Below are 19,507 nucleotides of genomic sequence, written 5' to 3' on the forward strand. Positions count from 1 at the left end.
CTTTTAAATGGCCGGCTTTGTGAGACCGTTGGCATGGATACGTTGGGAGAGTCGAGGTCTGTACATGTAGACTGCTCCTACCTTCGCCCAGCGTCACACACACACACACACACACACACACACACACGCACACACACACACACACACACACACACACACACACACACACACACACACACACATAGGGAAGGACTTCACAACTTTCTCCTAACTCCTCCTCAACAGAACCTCACGCGTGTTGAACGTCGGCCACACCACGCCACCGCCGTGTTCCCAAAGCCCGACCGAACTTGTCGTATTCACAGACTTTCGGAGAGGAGAATGGAGGAGCGTCGATGGGGTATCTGCGCTGGTTGGCTGGTGCACTGCTGGTTGGCGGGTTCGCTGGCTGGTTGGTTCGCTGGTGGGTTTGTTGGCTACCTGGATCCCAAACTTCACACTGACGGTCAAGCACCATTTCCTTGGTCAGATATGGAGTTCTTGAGACCCGTTCCAGGTAACCTGAATGGAAGAAGAAGAAGAAGAGGAGGAGCAGGAAAAGGAGGAGACAAAGGAAGGGGAGGAAGAAGAGGAGGAGGATGATTACCGTCGCCCTCAAGTGGAATAGGGTATTGCTGGAAAGGGTCAAGTACTCTTTCCTTTTTCTTTTCCCGGCGTGATGTGATGGAAGGGGTAAACATGGATCGTTGTTTGAGAGACCGGGAAGGACTGTTTGAGCTCCAGGGGAGGTGAACGTTTGAACAGGGAGGAACACTTGTTTGTACAAGAACATTGTTAGGGGAAGAACAAAGGAATGTTGCTATAAAGTGCTGGAGGGGGGGAGAGGAGGAGTTTACAGTGGCATGTTTTCGTTAAGTACAGAAGAGCACTCTAAAGGCCACTCGCTCAACTTACTTATAATTGCACCAGGACCTCTTGCAAGTATAAGGTTGCGTTACAATCAGTTGCAAGGATAGGATGGATATATATATATATATATATATATATATATATATATATATATATATATATATATATATATATATATATATATATATCAAATGGGTCACAGTGGTTTGCATGATCTAGCTTATGCTGATAACCACAAGGAAAATGAAACACGACAAGTTCCTAAGTGCACTTTCGTGTAATGATCACACCGTCAGGGGAGGTACAAGAATGAGATAGAAGACGTAGAATAATCAGTTGATATACAAGGAAGAGACGTAGTTTAGACGCCATTCGTAAGCATGCGTTACCGGAAGGTGGTGTTCGGGGTCTGGCATCACGCCCGTCATAAAATCTTATTATGTGGACAGGAAAGAGAACTGTTTACAAATTGTGCCAACGACAAGCTGTCAAGTTTGTACAGACCTTCGCTGATGTCCATTTTACGATCTTTTTGTTTTTTTGATAATACAAGACTCAATGATATTCCTCATAGTATCTCCCCTGATGATGTGATCATTACACGAAAGTGCACTTGGGAACTTATCGTGTTCCATTTCCCTGTGGACTCGTAGGAATATCTATCTATCTATCTATCTATCTATCTATCTATCTATATATATATATATATATATATATATATATATATATATATATATATATATATATATATATATATGACCTTTACATTTCTCATTTTCTCTTTTATCGGAGGTAAACGTTTTCATTTCCTCTTCCGGTTCATATCTTTTCACAAACTTTCAAAGCAGATTTTCTTGCCTCATCTGTACACAGGCCGGAGCCTCCCTGACCCAGTGTTAATGAACGATGTAATTAGCCATAATTGAACCTGGTTAGGCTTGTCCATTAGACGTCCAACACATTAGTACCAAACCAGATTAAAGGTGCAACTTGATCGCGGGAGGGACACACACACACACACACACACACACACACACACACACACACACACACACACACACACACGCACACACAGGAAGAAATAAATTATCAGCCACACAGGGTGATTTCCTCGTAACGATACGAAACACCTGATTAACTGTAACCTTCTCTTCCCCATAATTCATTCTAACTTTCTCATCGACACAAGGTACACCAAGTTAGGGTCCGGTAACTACCGGTGTGGCTCGTTACGCGAACTTTTAGCTCGTGGTAGTTGCTAACTGCCACGAACCAGCGGAGGAGTGAGTTGACGAGGGTCGGACACTGGCTTAGACTTACTGGCTGAATTGGTTGGAGCAAGGCTGTTATCTGAGGCCCGATTGAGATAAAAAGATCAGATAGTCTCTCTCTCTCTCTCTCTCTCTCTCTCTCTCTCTCTCTCTCTCTCTCTCTCTCTCTCTCTCTCTCTCTCTCTCTCTCTCACCTATTTGTAGTGTGTAATCATCTGTTTGTGCTGTGGCGGGAAGGGGAATGTTACACTACCATACAGTTAATCTATATAACTTCTCTATACTGTTATGTGTTTACCGTGTACTCATTCACAGTATTTCGCTCATCCACCGCTCGTGTACACCAGGGAAGTACGTTTTCACGTCTTAATTAACAAGAAGTTAATTGCTTGATATCATATTATGGATCCTCATACATTAAGATACTTCCCATGTTCTTCATCAGTTATATTTAGATATTTCTCCAATTACGTATTCCTCATCTTTCTAATATTACCGATCTCTATCATTACCTTCTCTCTTCTTTTTCTTCTTCCATCCTTCATCGCACTTCTGGATATGATACTCCCTCACCCTCTACTCAAAATCATTATTGTCTTATCAAAACAAGTGAGTTTTTTCTTAACATGATGTTTCCTAACCTTGTATTCAAAACCATATGATTTTTTTTCCTAATTAAGACAAGGGATTTTTTTATGAATCATTTGATCATAAAATCCGTCATCTATTATTTTTCTCTTTTCTTCTTCAGTTTCTTACCGTTCGGTTTGCGATGAATAAAGAAAAAAAAGAATTTTTTTTCAATGGTCCGGTTGTGAGAGGGATTATAGACTCATCCGGAACACGGGATATGTGGTTCTGAATTTCGTGTGTTCAGGATTAGATTGTAATGTGAGTTGGATAATACCAGCGGGAGCAGAGTTTGGAGGGCTTATATATATATATATATATATATATATATATATATATATATATATATATATATATATCGCGCGCGCGCGGCGGTCAATAGAGATAATGTGAGGGCCACAATATCTTTGTAGGTGTTTCATTAAGACGTTACTCATGTCCACACCACCGCAGCCGGGGGGGACTTTACTGCCCTCCTCCGGGGTGAGGCGGGATGAGGGAGGGGAGCCAAGATTCCTGCGTTCAATATAGGTATACATCCATGGGAACACACACACACACACACACACACACACACACACACACAGAGAGAGAGAGAGAGAGAGAGAGAGAGAGAGAGAGAGTTAATGCAAGGTGACAAGGTTGGGCCACAGTGAAAGTATGTCCCGATATGCTTTTATTCTTTTTTTTTTTCTTTTGATGACGCAGACAGCCAAACAGGTCCTCAGGGAGATGGCAGCGGGCGAGCCGCCACAGGACATAACAAGACACTAGGCAATCAGACTTGTTAGGAATGTTGTAATGAGGTCCCTTGACGGTTGTGGAGGGACCTGGCTCATGAAACTGGGAATGCATACAACCACAACCACCACTCAACCACATACCACTACTCGACCACAACCATCCATCAGCCACAACCACCACTCAACCACAGCCACCTGTCAGCCACAACCATCCATCACCCACGACCACCACTTAACCACAACCACCACTCAACCACAACCATCCGTCAACCACAACCACCACTCAACCACAACCATCCGTCAACCACAACCACCAATCATCCAAAACCATCCATCAACCACAACCACCACTCAACCACAACCACCACTCAACCACAACCACCACTCAACCACAACCACCACTCAACCACAACCACTAGTCACCTACAACCATCACTCAACCACAACCATCACTCAACCACAACCACCACTCAACCACAACCACTAGTCAACCACAACCACCACTCAACCACTCCATCTAGCCAGATTCCACTCCATCAGCGGCTCACCTTGTCTGTCTTTCTGTCTGTTTAGCATTCGTTGCATAGCTCCATAGTGCCCCAAGGAAGACCAGACACACACACACACACACACGCGCGCGTAGACGGTAAGGCGTACGGGACACGGGTGTGATGGACACGGGTGTGATGGACACGGGTGTGATGGACACGGGTGTGATGGACACGGGTGTCGGGGCTGGACACGGGTATGGGAGACCCCGCTCGGCTGCTGGACACGGTCGGCTGGAAGCCACGGCTCTCTAGCTTAGTGATGTATTGTGGGTTCCTCCACCCGCAGTCCCTGTCCTCACTATAGCAACCCCACACACACACACACACACACACACACACACACACACACACACAGACACACGCATATAAATGATATATATATATATATATATATATATATATATATATATATATATATATATATATATATATATATATATATATATATATATATATATATAATCATTCCACTGCTCCCATTGATGATTTGGCCAATGGAACAGATACTCTGTTCCGACAGCCTTGTTCGGGCAAGCCCATTAACGACGCGTACAAAAAAAAAACTGCCAACTCGACTCCCGTTCATTAGTGCAGTAATTAGCTTTCACCCACCCCGCATAAAACAATAGTAATAGCTAATCAGGGGGAGTATTGGCGGAAGTAGAGAGGAATCGCTGGTGTAATTACGTGTGCGATTTTGAATCGTGCCCATGTTGGACTGCCATCATGAAAAGGGCGCGAGAGTGAATAAGTGCGTCATTATGTATCGTGGAGAGGAGGGCGAGGAGTGGGGTTTTTTTTTTTAATAGACGGTGCAACAGGCTGACTGTGGACGACAGTACGACCCTTGAGCAAGACGGTACGACGATCCTTTTGAGCACGACGGTACGATCCCTTGTGCACGACGGCACGACCCTTGAGCACCACGACGGTGCGATCCCTTGAGCACGACAGTACGATCCTTGAGCACGACGGTACGGCCCTTGGGCAAAAAGGTACAACCATTGGGTTATGAGGGGATCAGGTCAAAGGTCAAACCGTCTTATCCAAGGGTCATACTCTCCTCTCCAAGGATCATATATATATATATATATATATATATATATATATATATATATATATATATATATATATATATATATATATATATATATATATTAACAAGGTCCACACATGCAGTTTGAGTATGCGTTATAATGTAACAACACCAGATGAAAGTTCAGTATCGCTTTATCTACCTGGGTAATTAAAACACGAGACTTGACTCCCGGTGATAGGCCTAAAGTTTAAATCACCAGCCAACCATTCATCAACGTTAATTACTGAATTAAAGATAGTCACCTTCATCTTCAATTAAAAAAGAAAAAAAAATGTTGATTGAATTTTTTTCCCTCGTCTCTGGTATGCCCTGTTGTTAATTAACTTTCAAATTTTTTTCCCCCACTCTCCCCAGCTACAAACCTTTGACCAAGTGATGATACATATCCTTATGAATTACAAGATTGTAATTACAAGGTTGTAATTAGCCCGGGGTTATAATTAAATGCATAATTACTAACACCACGTCAGTGTCGAGGTAAGTGACTGATTTATAACAAGGTAATTCTAATGAAAGAATTATATTTTGCATATGAAGCCTGGCCAATTGAAAGGTAATTATTCTGTGAAAAGTAATTCGTAGATCACATATGCTTATTACATATCGTTCTTCTTTTTTTTTTTTTTTAAGTTACGTGTTGCAGAAGGCGACTAAAAGGGGAGGGCCGGGGACTGGAAATCCTAAGCTCTCGTTTTTTTTTTTTTTTACTTTTCCAAAAGAAGGAACAGAGAAGGGGGCCAAGTGATTGGTATTCACTTTTTTCTTTTTCTTTTTCTTGTCCCTTTACATTATCAAGTTTTCCGCGGATAACTGTGGTTGAATAACTCTCTCTCTCTCTCTCTCTCTCTCTCTCTCTCTCTCTCTCTCTCTCTCTCTCTCTCTCAGTACCAGTGAATATCATACACATACGCACTCATAGATATATATATATATATATATATATATATATATATATATATATATATATATATATATATATATATATATATATATATCCCTTCATTATGACTTGAATTATTGAAATATAATGTTAATCCTTGAATAGTTTCCATTCACATTTCAATATTCTTCCATTCATATTCATATTTTCCTATTTCGTAATTAACATTTCTCTGAATGACATGATTAGACCGATATGAAAATTTTGTAAACATTTAAAGGACTAGCCAGGGAGTAGAAGGTAATTTTATGTGATGTTAGATATTACAATTTATCATCCATGTTGAATTCCATGTTATATTTTCTCTTCTTTATATTTTCAGGAACCGTCAGACATTCCCGTCGCCCAAAAGGTCCTCATTGGTGAGTATTCTCGTGACTCATTAGTAACCTCATACCTCGTACTCATAACTCATTAGTAACCTCATACCTCGTACTCATAACTCATTAGTAACCTCATACCTCGTACTCATAACTCATTAGTAACCTCATACCTCGTTCTCATAACTCATTAGTAACCTCATACCTCATACTCATAACTCATTAGTAACCTCATACCTCATGCTCATAACTCATTAGTAACCTCATACCTCGTACTCATAACTCACTAGTAACCTCGTTCTCATAACTCATTAGTAACCTCATACCTCGTACTCATAACTCACTAGTAACCTCGTTCTCATAACTCATTAGTAACCTCATACCTCGTACTCATAACTCACTAGTAACCTCGTTCTCATAACTCATTAGTAACCTCATACCTCGTACTCATAACTCACTAGTAACCTCGTTCTCATAACTCATTAGTAACCTCATACCTCATACTCATAACTCATTAGTAACCTCATACCTCGTACTCATAACTCACTAGTAACCTCATACCTCATGCTCATAACTCATTAGTAACCTCATACCTCGTGCTCATAACTCATTAGTAACCTCATACCTCATGCTCATAACTCATTAGTAACCTCATGCTCATAACTCATTAGTAACCTCATACCTCATGCTCATAACTCATTAGTAACCTCATACCTCATACTCATAACTCATTAGTAACCTCATACCTCGTACTCATAACTCATTAGTAACCTCATACCTCGTACTCATAACTCATCAGTAACCTCATACCTCGTACTCATAACTCATTAGTAACCTCATACCTCGTACTCATAACTCATTAGTAACCTCATACCTCATGCTCATAACTCATCAGTATCCTCATACCTCGTGCTCATAACTGTATCATAATAAACTCACAACTTGTACTGATAATTAATAGCCTCATCATTAACCTATATAATACATAAAGCTTTAGAATATGTTCTCGAACTTAGTTAATTATCGTAACTGGTAAGTTAACCTTTGTTGCTTGACCCACACACTAACTCCAGTAGGTTATGATTACGTTAAAATTTTAAAGTTAAGGAGAAAAAAAAATCACATTCGATTCTGATAAATCTGTTCTATTCTGTGAGTTAGATTGTATTTCACTCTCTGTAGAATTCCATGAAATTACTCTTTTGTTTTCTCTTTCAAAATATGAATGAATGAATGATGCTGGTGTCCCAAGTTAGCTTTTTTGAAAAAAAGAATATGGATCAGTAATCTTGAGTGACTCCATCTCTGAGTTTACACATACGATAGACAATGATTGAGAGACGGGTTGGGGGCTGGCTGGTCCACGGTCGATCGGTGTTGGTCGTGTGGGTTGAAACTGGGCTAACGCCCGCAATTACCCTTGCCAATTACCCTTGCCAATTACCCTTGCCAATTGCCAATTCATGGGCCTACAGCAGCCTTCTTAAACAACCAGCCCAACTAACCTATTGTAAGGATATTATATCTGTAAATGAATCTGTGACTTTCTTCTTTTTTGACATTTAGCATCTACGTTGTCCATTTTCATTCGTCTTTTCCCAAGATAAAGTGAAAGTTAGATTTCCTAATGCGGTTAGGTTAAGTTCGGCTCTCTTCATAGCATTATTGATGACCTCATCATTGTTGATGGCGTCATCATCATTATTTGCATATCAATCGTAACTTCTCCGTACGTAAACAGACCCTCAAGCACACGTGATCAGTGTCCACAATAGATAGACAAAGTTATCTTTAAAAAAGAAGATATATATATATATATATATATATATATATATATATATATATATATATATATATATATATATATATATATATATAAACGTTTATATCTATCCTTCAGTAAACAGGTCAGATTTGGGCTAAAGTTCCTTCTCAATAGATGTTTTGGGAGAAAGAGAATTATAGCAAAGACGAGAAGGAAGCTTGGCAATTGGGATTCAAAACTGGAACGGAGTGGAAGCGGAAGAAAGGCAGATTCGCCGGAAGAGACGAATTTCGCAATGTAGGATTTTGGGCTTTGAGAGAGAGAGAGAGAGAGAGAGAGAGAGAGAGAGAGAGAGAGAGAGAGAGAGAGAGAGAGAGAGAGAGAGAGAGAATTTTCTTATTTTTGATCACTTGAACGTCCTTCTTTGGCCACGGCGACCTTGGAAATATCGGCAATGGCATATCAAAACATCTTCCTTTCGAGACATCTATTGCTGGTACACGAGGCGGAGGTGATGAGCGGACGCTGGAATCATAAATGCCGAGTTTCCCCTGCGAGAAAGAGGTTGGATACCTTACCAGGGACTGTCACTTGTAGTATTAGATGGACAGACAGACGTTCGGATCGCGTTATGATGGAACGCCGATGGTAAGATCACATGCCCATGTGAGGAGATGACAGAGGTTACGGAAGATATCGTGTCAATATTAGTTACGGGGTTATTGAACCGATGGCTGCTGAATATTATCGAGTGACTCGATCCTGAATATTTGTTTAATCTTCTCTCTCCCGTGTGGGTTAGCCAGAAGATCCAAAACTATATAGTTTTCCTCGCGAATTACCTCAAGTACGACGGTACGACCCTTAAGCATGACTGTATGGCTCTATGGGAATGGTGGCCTGGCCTTTTTGACAATTGGTCTTTAAGCAAGGCTATCGTACAGTCGTGCTCAAGTGCCGTACCTGTGTGATCGTACCGTCGTGTTCAAGTGTCGTACCTCTGTGATCGTACCGTCGTGCTCAAGTGTCGTACCTCTGTGATCGTACCGTCGTGCTCAAGTGCCGTACCTCTGTGATCGTACCGTCGTGTTCAAGTGTCGTACCTCTGTGATCGTACCGTCGTGCTCAAGTGTCGTACCTCTGTGGTCGTACCGTCGTGCTCAAGTGCCGTACCTCTGTGATCGTACCGTCGTGTTCAAGTGCCGTACCTCTGTGATCGTACCGTCGTGCTCAAGTGCCGTACCGTTGTGTTCAAGCTTCGTACCGTTGCAGAGGAGGATCTTCGCTAATACTCCATAGCGAAATGTGCGAACCTTTTGATAAGAATACTTTACTGATAACATGACGCATAAGTTGATGTACAGAAATACCTGCCTTAAGCCTCTTAACTTAAAAGACCTTATCGTCATCTTTCCCCCCCACAAGTTCGACCTCGTCAATTTAGATCGAGAAAACTCATGCCCTGTCACTAGAAGCGAAGAGATTTCAGTTCCCGTCGACTTATTCGTATAACGTACAGCGCACGTGAGGAAGGTCGGAGTCGTTAGTGCCGTTGTTACGTTATTGCGTTTGGGAGAGAGAGATGGTCCGGCGACGGGTCGTGTGGTGTGACCATGGGGACATACCGACGTGCAGCACGCAATAGGAAGATGGATCCAAGGCAGTCATGACATCCTGTATACAGCAGGATCAATGATGGCTCGCCATGTATGTATGTATGTATATATATCTCTGGGCGTTGAGGGTTCGAAACCCGGTCCTGCCGCGCGGCTGGCCAGAGTGCTAGCAAACCAGTGGACCACGAGATGACAAAGGTCTCCTTATCTTGCCTTCGTGGCCCACTGGTTTAGCATACCAGCCTGCCACGTCTCGCGGAAAGACAAGGGAAGGGTTCGAATCCTCGCCGCCCAAAGGCAGATTGGTAACAGTACAATCCAGTACATGTTATGTGTGTATATATATATATATATATATATATATATATATATACTGGGGTCCACCTGCATATGGTGAAATTGTATTGTCTGAGTTTATCATTTCCCTGCTCCTGATCGGAGCGCAGCCGTGGAAGTGCAGGCAACCCCATAGAAGGGACCCCCGCGGCACACTGGAACTAGAACAGAGCAAGATAACGCCCCCACTGTGACAGTGTCCATGATGAACTGCACTGCCTCAGTCAGGGATTCCAAGGGTAAATGATGATTCCTCTTATTTGAGCTATGCCCAGGGGTTGTGAGCCCCCAAAGGGAACACAATGAATCCACAAACAACCAAATTATGTTAATTGTTAAGTATCCGGTTCAGTCTGATGTGAGGCACAATGAGAATTCATTTCTCTGGGGCAGAATTAGCATATCCATAGAAGCTAGTGTGTACAAAGGCCTGGGGGGTTTTGTTTTAGTTTGTTTGTTTTGCTAGAGAATTGTGGATTTGTGTGGTTGTAGGTTTTGATAGCGTTAATGAAATACAGTTTAGTTAAGTTAGTTAAGTTAGAATAGGTTTAAGACAGTTGATTACGACTGACGATTCCGTAATATCTGTTTAGTGAACTATGGATGGCGCCCACCGTAGACTTTTCGGGCGCGGGTGTTTCTGTGGTTAGTGTTACTATGTGTGTGTGTGTGTGTGCGTGGGTTAGTCTAACCAAATCATTCTCGGTGATATTTTGGCCTATAGTTCCGTACACGCGTTATTCCATTTGTGAAATATGGGTTCCTAATCCCTTGAAGCATTTTTGGATTCGATGATTTTTCAAAAATATTCGTGTGCAATGCGGGATGGTGAAGATTTTTAGGGGGATTATATCCCCTTTACGTTAATGGAGTGAGCGTCCGTAGGTTCCGCACACTTTTTCAGTATGATAATGAGCTGTGGCCTGACTTGTTATTTAAATGCCATTTATGAAGACCGGCAGGTAATTATGTCCTAGTGGAATGTGGGTCTGTAATCCCGTAGAGTTTCCGGTGTGTGTGTGTGTGTGTGTGTGTGTGAGAGAGAGAGAGAGAGAGAGAGAGAGAGAGAGAGAGAGAGAGAGAGAGAGAGAGAGAGAGAGAGAGAGAGGTGCCACTGCTACAGCAGGGTACCAGGACAGGAAAATGTGGGGTCCAAGAATTCCATTTCTCCCGCGTCTGAGGTTAAGATGGTAATTCCATCTCTCCGACAGCTGGGGCTAAAAAGGTAATTCTCCCGGAAAAATTGCTTGACAGAGAAAGAAAACCAGACAGATGGTGCGTTTGACCTCCCAAGAACAAATAGATTTCAAGGTCTGGCTCTCATGTATGTATGCCTCAAAATGCGTGGGTTGTTTGAGACGTACGAACGACCTAAGATAGATAAATGATCAAATGAATATATATATATATATGTATATATATATATATATATATATATATATATATATATATATATATATATATATATTTTTTTTTTCAAACTATTCGCCATTTCCCGCGTTAGCGAGGTAGCGTTAAGAACTGAGGACTGGGCCATTGAGGGAATATCCTCACCTGGCCCCCTTCTCTGTTCCTTCTTTTGGAAAATTAAAAAAAATTGAGAGGGGAGGATTTCCAGCCCCCCGCTCCCTCCCCTTTTAGTCGCCTTCTACGACACGCAGGGAATACGTGGGAAGTATTCTTTCTCCCCTATCCCCAGGGAATATATATATATATATATATATATATATATATATATATATATATATATATATATATATATATATATATATAGACCATGTCCTCTGAACACGTCAGTCCTGTGTTATCTAGATTCTCATGATAGCTGTTATCTTTCCCTCGAGATGGTTATCATCGGTCAGGAATCGCATTACGTCTTGTCATTCTTGATATCAGTGGCTCATTCTTCACTCGAAGCGGTAATAAGGACGATTTGCTAATTAGTATCTCACTGCCTGGCAGCCCTTTCAGCCCTGACATCATTTATCAGTAGAGTAAATGGACATAACGGGAAGTAAATTGTTTAAGCTCGTTATCCACTTTTTTCTAATTGAATGTCTTGGGACAGAAAGAAATATACCCTCAATATTTTTTTTTAGGTTTTCTCTCATTTTTGAGTACAAAACACAGAAAAATGTTATAGTTTTTACCAGATCTCATTAAAGTTGAGGTTCATTGTACTTAGAAGTAACCTGGGTTCTTATATATATATATATATATATATATATATATATATATATATATATATATATATATATATATATATATATATATATATGTCAAGATTTTATCTTTTTTTTCTTTATAATGCCAACGTAAGGGTTATTCATTATGATGAATGATGATCATGTATATAACTCGTGCAGTGTATATAATGTATATACATTCTTCATCAAGCACGTTATAAATAAGGAACCTCATCAATTAACTAATTGGTGAATTATTTTTTGCGATTTTTTTTTTCTTCTTACAAACATCGTTTGTGAGTTAAGATTAAAGATATCGAACCCTTTAATCACACGTTATTTATTGAGTTTTAGATTAAAAAAAAAAAATATACCACATAAGTTATTCAAAGATTTTAACTTTTAGGGGGGAAAAAATGATATTGTTAAATATTTCTCAACACAGATGCAAGTTATGGGAGAGGAAAATAGAGCTAAAATATGATTTAACATCTGTCATCACAAGTGTATAAGTCATCCTTGGTTGAAAAGGAGTCGTTCCCGCTCATCAGGTGTCGTCTTATTAACCCTTTGGGTAATTAGGAATGCAAGTGATGTGTCGGGGGTTGTAATGATGCGCAACAAAGGCGATCCAGTGCGCCATATTTTTTTACCTTAGAGAGATCGACTTAGGATTAGGTAAAATGAATCTTATAATCTACGTTGATTCGCCAATCAAAAAAAAAAAGGAGACAGAAAAGAAAATAAAACTTTGCCAAAGGGAATTTCTGAAATATATATTACCTGAATTTTTAGTGGAACTTTAGTTTAAGATTCAGTTATATGTGGTATTAGTGATATATATATATATATATATATATATATATATATATATATATATATATATATATATATATATATATATATGTATATACATATATATATATATATATATATATATATATATATATATATATATATATATATATATATATATATATATATATGTATATATATATATATATATATGTATATACATATATATATATATATATATATATATATATATATATATATATATATATATATATATATATATATATATATATATATATATGTATATACATATATATATATATATATATATATATATATATATATATATATATATATATATATATATATATATATAGGAAGTTCCATCATGTAACACACTATAGCCAGGTCACCACCACCTTAAGATGCCCCCAGAAGACCAGGACCAGGCAGCCAGGGCGATCAAGTTTCCCCCACTCCTCGGTGGCAACATTCTGCCTACAGCAGTAGTGGCACATCAGCCGGAGTCCTCCTCCTCCTCCTCCTCCTCCAGCTGCTGCTGCCGCTGCTCATCTAAGTTCGGCCGTGTTGGGCGCATATTGCCACACGGGAGTTGGTGTGCGGACGTGTGACACAGCGTCCCGCCGCCTTCTGTGTGAGGGAGATTGGTAAGACTCGTGTTTTGCGACGCGAAGGAGATAGATAGTTAAGTAGGTGGATAGATAGATAGATAGATAGGTAGATAGATAGGTGGATAGATTGGTAGATAGTGGCTCACCTCATCACAAGGATCGAAGCTTACCAGACTTTCGCTCCGTCGAAGTCACGTCAGAGACAGCAAGAGACGTACCTCTCGTCGTGGCTGCCTGATGACCCGTCGCCAACACCAAGTGACAGGAGGAGGAAGAGGAGGAGGAGGAAGAGGTGGGGGAGGAGGAGGAGGAGTTGGAGGAGGAGGAGGTCCTAAGCACCAAAGTTTTCTTGGGGTGGGAGGGATGGGGAGTCCTGCTTGCCAAGGAATGAGAGGACGAAGACAAGGCGAGAAACCCCTCCTCCTCCTCCTCCTCCTCCTCCTGCTTCTTCTTCCTCGTCGTCGCCGCCGTCAGGTTTGAGGTCTGTGGTGGTTCCCAAGGACGGTGTTCTTCTGCAGGCCCCTCCCTCCCATAGGGTCATCCCATCACCCCAGTGTCACTCATGCCTTCCTCTGGACCTTCTCTACCGGATCTTTCTGACGGTTCTCAAGGCGTGGTGACCAGACCCCCAGGCGCGCGTGCGTACTGGCTCAGGCGTCGCCCAACCCCACACGGGACAACACCAGTCGAGAAAACGAGACGCGGACACTTGCTGGTCGTTCAAGACACCTTATCGTGATTTCTGAATGAGTGATTGCTTACATACTTGACTAGTAGGATGCACACACACACACACACACACACACACACACACACACACACACACACTGCCCACCGACCTATCCCCCTTCCCACTAACCTTCCACCCCACCTAACCTCCCTCCCTCCCACCTCGCTAATACCCAGAGTTCCTGGCATTAATGAAGGCCACACATCCTGATCATCTCCAATCACAACCCCCGCCACCTTTCACCCAGGTGCAGCCTCCTCGCTAGATTGCCTCTTGCCCCTCCCTCCTTCCTCCCCCACGTCTTAATTGGACTGCCCTGCCCTCCCAATTGGTACCCAGCCCACCTCCCTCCCATCCCTCCAACCCGGGTGAAGTTACCCCTTCTCTCTACACCCCCGTTTCTTCCCTCTCCCTTAACCCCCGCAAGTCACCAGCCATTTACGGCCTGGGGCTTTCGAGCCGCTGAGTCGAGTCTGTCTGAGGTACTCAGCGCTTGTTCACTGTTGTTACTACTAGACTGTATCATAGCGAGTGAGTGGATTGGTGTTTTTTCATCTTAGCACGTCGGTTGACTCACCAACAGACACGTACGGGCGATAGGTAACCATGGAAGTAGACTCAGCTCGTACCCATCGGCTGGGGGCCTGTGCCTTCAAGTGAGTGAGTGTATATACGGTCTCACCACGCGTCCATACTGCCGCTGGAGGACGCTGGAGAAGGGGACGCACACGCCCGGATGATGACACGATGAGCTCGTAAACACTTGACTATTGGGGTGTTACTCACACAGATGGTCACTGACTCAAGCAGAGGCCGTTAATTATCATCTTACACAATCTCTCTCTCTCTCTCTCTCTCTCTCTCTCTCTCTCTCTCTCTCTCTCTCTCTCTCTCTCTCTCTCTCTCTCTCTCTCTCTCTCTCTCTCTCTTCCTCCTCTCTTCTACTTTCTTCTTCTTCTTCTTCTTCTTCTTCTTCTTCTTCTTCTTCTTCTTCTTCTTCTTCTTCTTCTTCTTCCTCCTTCTCCTCCTCCTCCTCCTCGCCCTCCAACCACTCATTAATGACCTCCCCCTTTGAGCCAGGGTAAAGTCGATTGAGCGCGAGGATTAGGCGTAGTGGCTGGATAGATGAGTGGATGCATGGGTGGATGGGAAATAGTGGATAGATGGATAGCTGTGTGGATCGAGCGCGATCGAGGGATGGCTGAGTGAACGTACTTTTGGATAGAAGGTTGGCCGGCTGGTTATGAGGCTAGATGGATTGTCACCCAGCCAGGTGATCCAGCTAACCAAATCTAACGTAATGTAACCTAGCCTAACCTAACTTAATCTATCCTAACCTAACCTAACCTAACCTAACGTAATGTAACCTAGCCTAACCTAATCTACCCTAACCTAACGTAATGTAACCTAGCCTAACCTAACCTAATCTATACTAACCTTACCTTCCCTATCCTAACCTAACCACCTGCGGTGTTTGTGGCCTGTGCTCTTCCTGATTACATGTGCTCTCAAGGGAATGGTTGTCAGTAATAACCTACGTGTAGTTATATATTCACATGGTTTGGGTAGGGAGCCTTAAATTAGTAACACTTGTATGTTTCAGGGTCAGAGTTTGACACTCGTGTTGCCCCGTATTCTTAACCATGCTTATTAACTACCATGTCTTGACTCTTGTACACACCCCAACCTAAGCAAGGTACCCATTTATCCACTACCCCTGAGAGAAGGATGAATAGCTCGGTGGTTGCGCTGTGCGCCGAACTGCCACCCTTAGGACTCGAACCCCGGATGGACCAGTGAGTTCGTCGGCGTTAACCACTGTGCCAAGAATGATGCCCCGTGTGTGTGTGTGTGTGTGTGTGTGTGTGTGTGTGTGTGTCCAGTCTTCCCCTAGATATAAGACCACCAATATCCAGGAGTTTATTAGCAAAGACCTTGGGCGAACATCAAACCTAAACTAGTGGAGCTAAACCTGAATTGCTCTGATGAGAACCCACAAGTGACCAAGTCATGGAATACACACACACACACACACACACACACACACACACACACACACACACACACACACACACACCGATGAAACAGACCAACAGAAAACCTCCAAATGAAACTGAACAAAAGGAAAGCCCAAGTTGAAACAGGTCAAAGAAGAAGAAAAAAAAAAACATACGAAACTAACTCTCACAGAGTTAGATTTCTAATATTGAATTTAAGAGAGAGAGAGAGAGAGAGAGAGAGAGAGAGAGAGAGAGAGAGAGAGAGAGAGAGAGAGAGGGGGGGGGGGGGGGGAAGGGGAGGGACCTGTTGCCCCGACAGCACACCTGGGAGATGCAAATGAGCCATGCGTCAGGCCAGACCCAGAGGCTTTGACACGGCAAATCGCTTCATTAGGGATAAAATCGCACGAAAATACAGGGGCAGGCGCCGCGAGAGAGAGAGAGAGAGAGAGAGAGAGAGAGAGAGAGAGAGAGAGAGAGAGAGAGAGAGAGAGAGAGAGAGAGAGATTCGCACTGGATCGACTCGCGTAGCTTTTATTTCTCATACAATTTGATATTTCGAATTGATAGTGTACATTCGTTGCAATGAAACTCATTATCAATTATCTTTTTATTTATATATATATATATATATTTTTTTTTTTTTTGCTATTCTGTTTATTAGAAATACAAATAACCTTTTTTAACATATAGTCAAAAAATATATATATATATATATGATACGAATCATTGTGATTTGATTAAATAGAATACATAGTTTCACAACAGGAAACGAATTATGATGAAAATAACAAAATAATTGTTACTAATTTCTTGTGAATTATATATTGATAGAATTATATATTGATAGAACTTAATAGACGAATTTCTGTTCATAGAATCATAATTGGTTTTGTCATTTACCCTAAAATAGAGTTAACCATTGGAGCTCCGTCCTCACAGACAGACAGACAGACAGACAGATTCAAGCATGGCGAAAGATATTAAATGGGAATGATTATCAAAACAGATTTTCCGATAATCACTCATTCAGTAATTCCTTTTCATATTGTGAGTTACCATTGGTGTTAATTCGAACGAATGACTCATTCTAATTGGAATCAATAATCATGGTTCATTCTCTCTCTTTCATTTTTTTCAAATCATATTAAGTGGTTTGCATATTGTTTGTAGCCTCACGTAAACTAGAGGTAATGGGCGAGACCAAAATAAAAAGGGGAAAAAAAAATTTGGGATGAATATTTAATTCAGCGTAAAATTGCAATTGGACGCGCGGGGGAGAGAGAGGATGTGTATGGTGTGTGTGTGTTGCTACTGTGTTATTATAGGTCGCATCACCTGACGCCAGCTGGTGGTCTCTCTCTCTCTCTCTCTCTCTCTCTCTCTCTCTATCTCTATCTCTATCTCTATCTCTCTCTCTATCTATCTATCTATCTATCTATCTATCTATCTATCTATCTCTGTCTATCTATCTATCTATCTATCTATCTATCTCTGTCTATCTATCTATCTATCTCTATATCTCTATCTATCTATCTTTCTCTATCTATCTGTCTATCTATCTATCTATCTATCTACCTGCTTTATCTATCTATCTCTACCTATCTATCTACCTACCTATATATATATTAGGGAGTTGTATACGTATTACCGGTATCCACCCCCGCCTCGGGGAGGGGTCCGTGACGGCTGCGAGGTGAGCCAGCACTTCAGTGGCTGTCAAGTTCCGCTCCGGTACCTCTCTTGTCTATCGCCTGCCGCCAGGGTCGTTATGGTTGTCAGGGTCGTTGTGGTCGTCAACGCCAATGTAACATCCATCGAACGAGAGTGTCTTTAACGCGTTCTTTGCGAGATAAAGATATTTCTTAGACCACGTACTATACCTCACTATGTCACTGTCCCATAACCGAATACCTCTGGATGAAGAAAGAAAAAGATTCATTTTTGTAAGGAAAACGCTATGTGTTCATTGAGAAATATATTAATTTTTGTAAGGAAAACGCTATGTGTTCATTGAGAAATATACTTTCCTATTTTTTTCTTCCTTTATTTTGCCTCGCTTATAGAAAATCTAGAGTTTTGTTACTTTGACAGGGCAAATAAAATATGGAGAAAATATACTAATGATCATTAAGATAGAAAACGGTTTGCACAGGATACACAAAAGTATATTAGTCACTAAATGATATGTCGATTTCTTGTCTCTGTTAACGATACGATTTAGCTCTGATGTAACACATTTTGGATTATTGTATATGAAGTGTATATCTTCTGGTCTAACATCAACATCGGACTCGTATTATCTTTCCTGAGCATCAGACTCATAATGTTCAACTCTGCTCTTTCTTCAACGATAGGAAAAAATGATATATATATATATATATATATATATATATATATATATATATATATATATATATATATATATATATATATATATATATATATATCCTCAGCGTCAAACCGTGTCCTCAGAAGCAACGAATGATTATATCAATTATGGTTATGTCATACTGGGAGATACACGTAATTACCCAGTCTGTTGGTCTGTGTCGCTGTATATTATTTTATTGCCACGCTTGTAGACTAGTTTGTATCCTAACAATGACGTCTGATGGTATGTGGGTTTGCAAGTCAATTGTTATATCGTTTAGTGGTTTTGTGGACGCAATTTTATATATATATGTATATGAGTGTGTGTGTGTGTGTGTGTGTGTGTGTGTGTGTGTGTGTGTGTGTGTGTGTATGTGTGTGTGTGTTTCTGTAAATCTGTGGAATATAGATGAGAAAGCCTTGGAAACTGGGGCGAGTATGTGGTCTGGTGGGGAATGAGAGAACCTGGGAAGTGAGTCAGCTGTTGTTTGCTGATGATACAGCACTGATGGCTGATTCTAAAGTACAGAAGTTGGTGGCTGAGTTTGGAAGAGTGTGTGAAAGTAGGAAGTTGAAAGTAAATGTGAATAAAGGCAAGGTTATTAGGTTCAGCTGGGTTGAGGGTCGAGGGTCACTTTAGTTGGGGTGTGAGTTTGAATGTAGAAAAATTG

General features: G+C 41.2%; 1 protein-coding gene across 3 annotated transcripts in view; it reads left to right on the plus strand.

Annotated features, from left to right (window-relative positions):
* Nucleotides 1-19,507, plus strand: part of LOC139767193 (dopamine receptor 1-like) — a 454,968-nt gene that overhangs the window by 409,673 nt on the left and 25,788 nt on the right. For all 3 annotated transcript variants that reach the window (XM_071696308.1, XM_071696311.1, XM_071696309.1), the window contains exon 3: nucleotides 6,406-6,445. In XM_071696308.1, the coding sequence (XP_071552409.1) occupies nucleotides 6,406-6,445 (40 nt within the window). The remainder of the gene's footprint in view (nucleotides 1-6,405; nucleotides 6,446-19,507) is intronic.

This window comes from Panulirus ornatus, chromosome 59 (assembly GCF_036320965.1).
Source record: "Panulirus ornatus isolate Po-2019 chromosome 59, ASM3632096v1, whole genome shotgun sequence".
Lineage (NCBI taxonomy): Eukaryota > Metazoa > Arthropoda > Malacostraca > Decapoda > Palinuridae > Panulirus > Panulirus ornatus.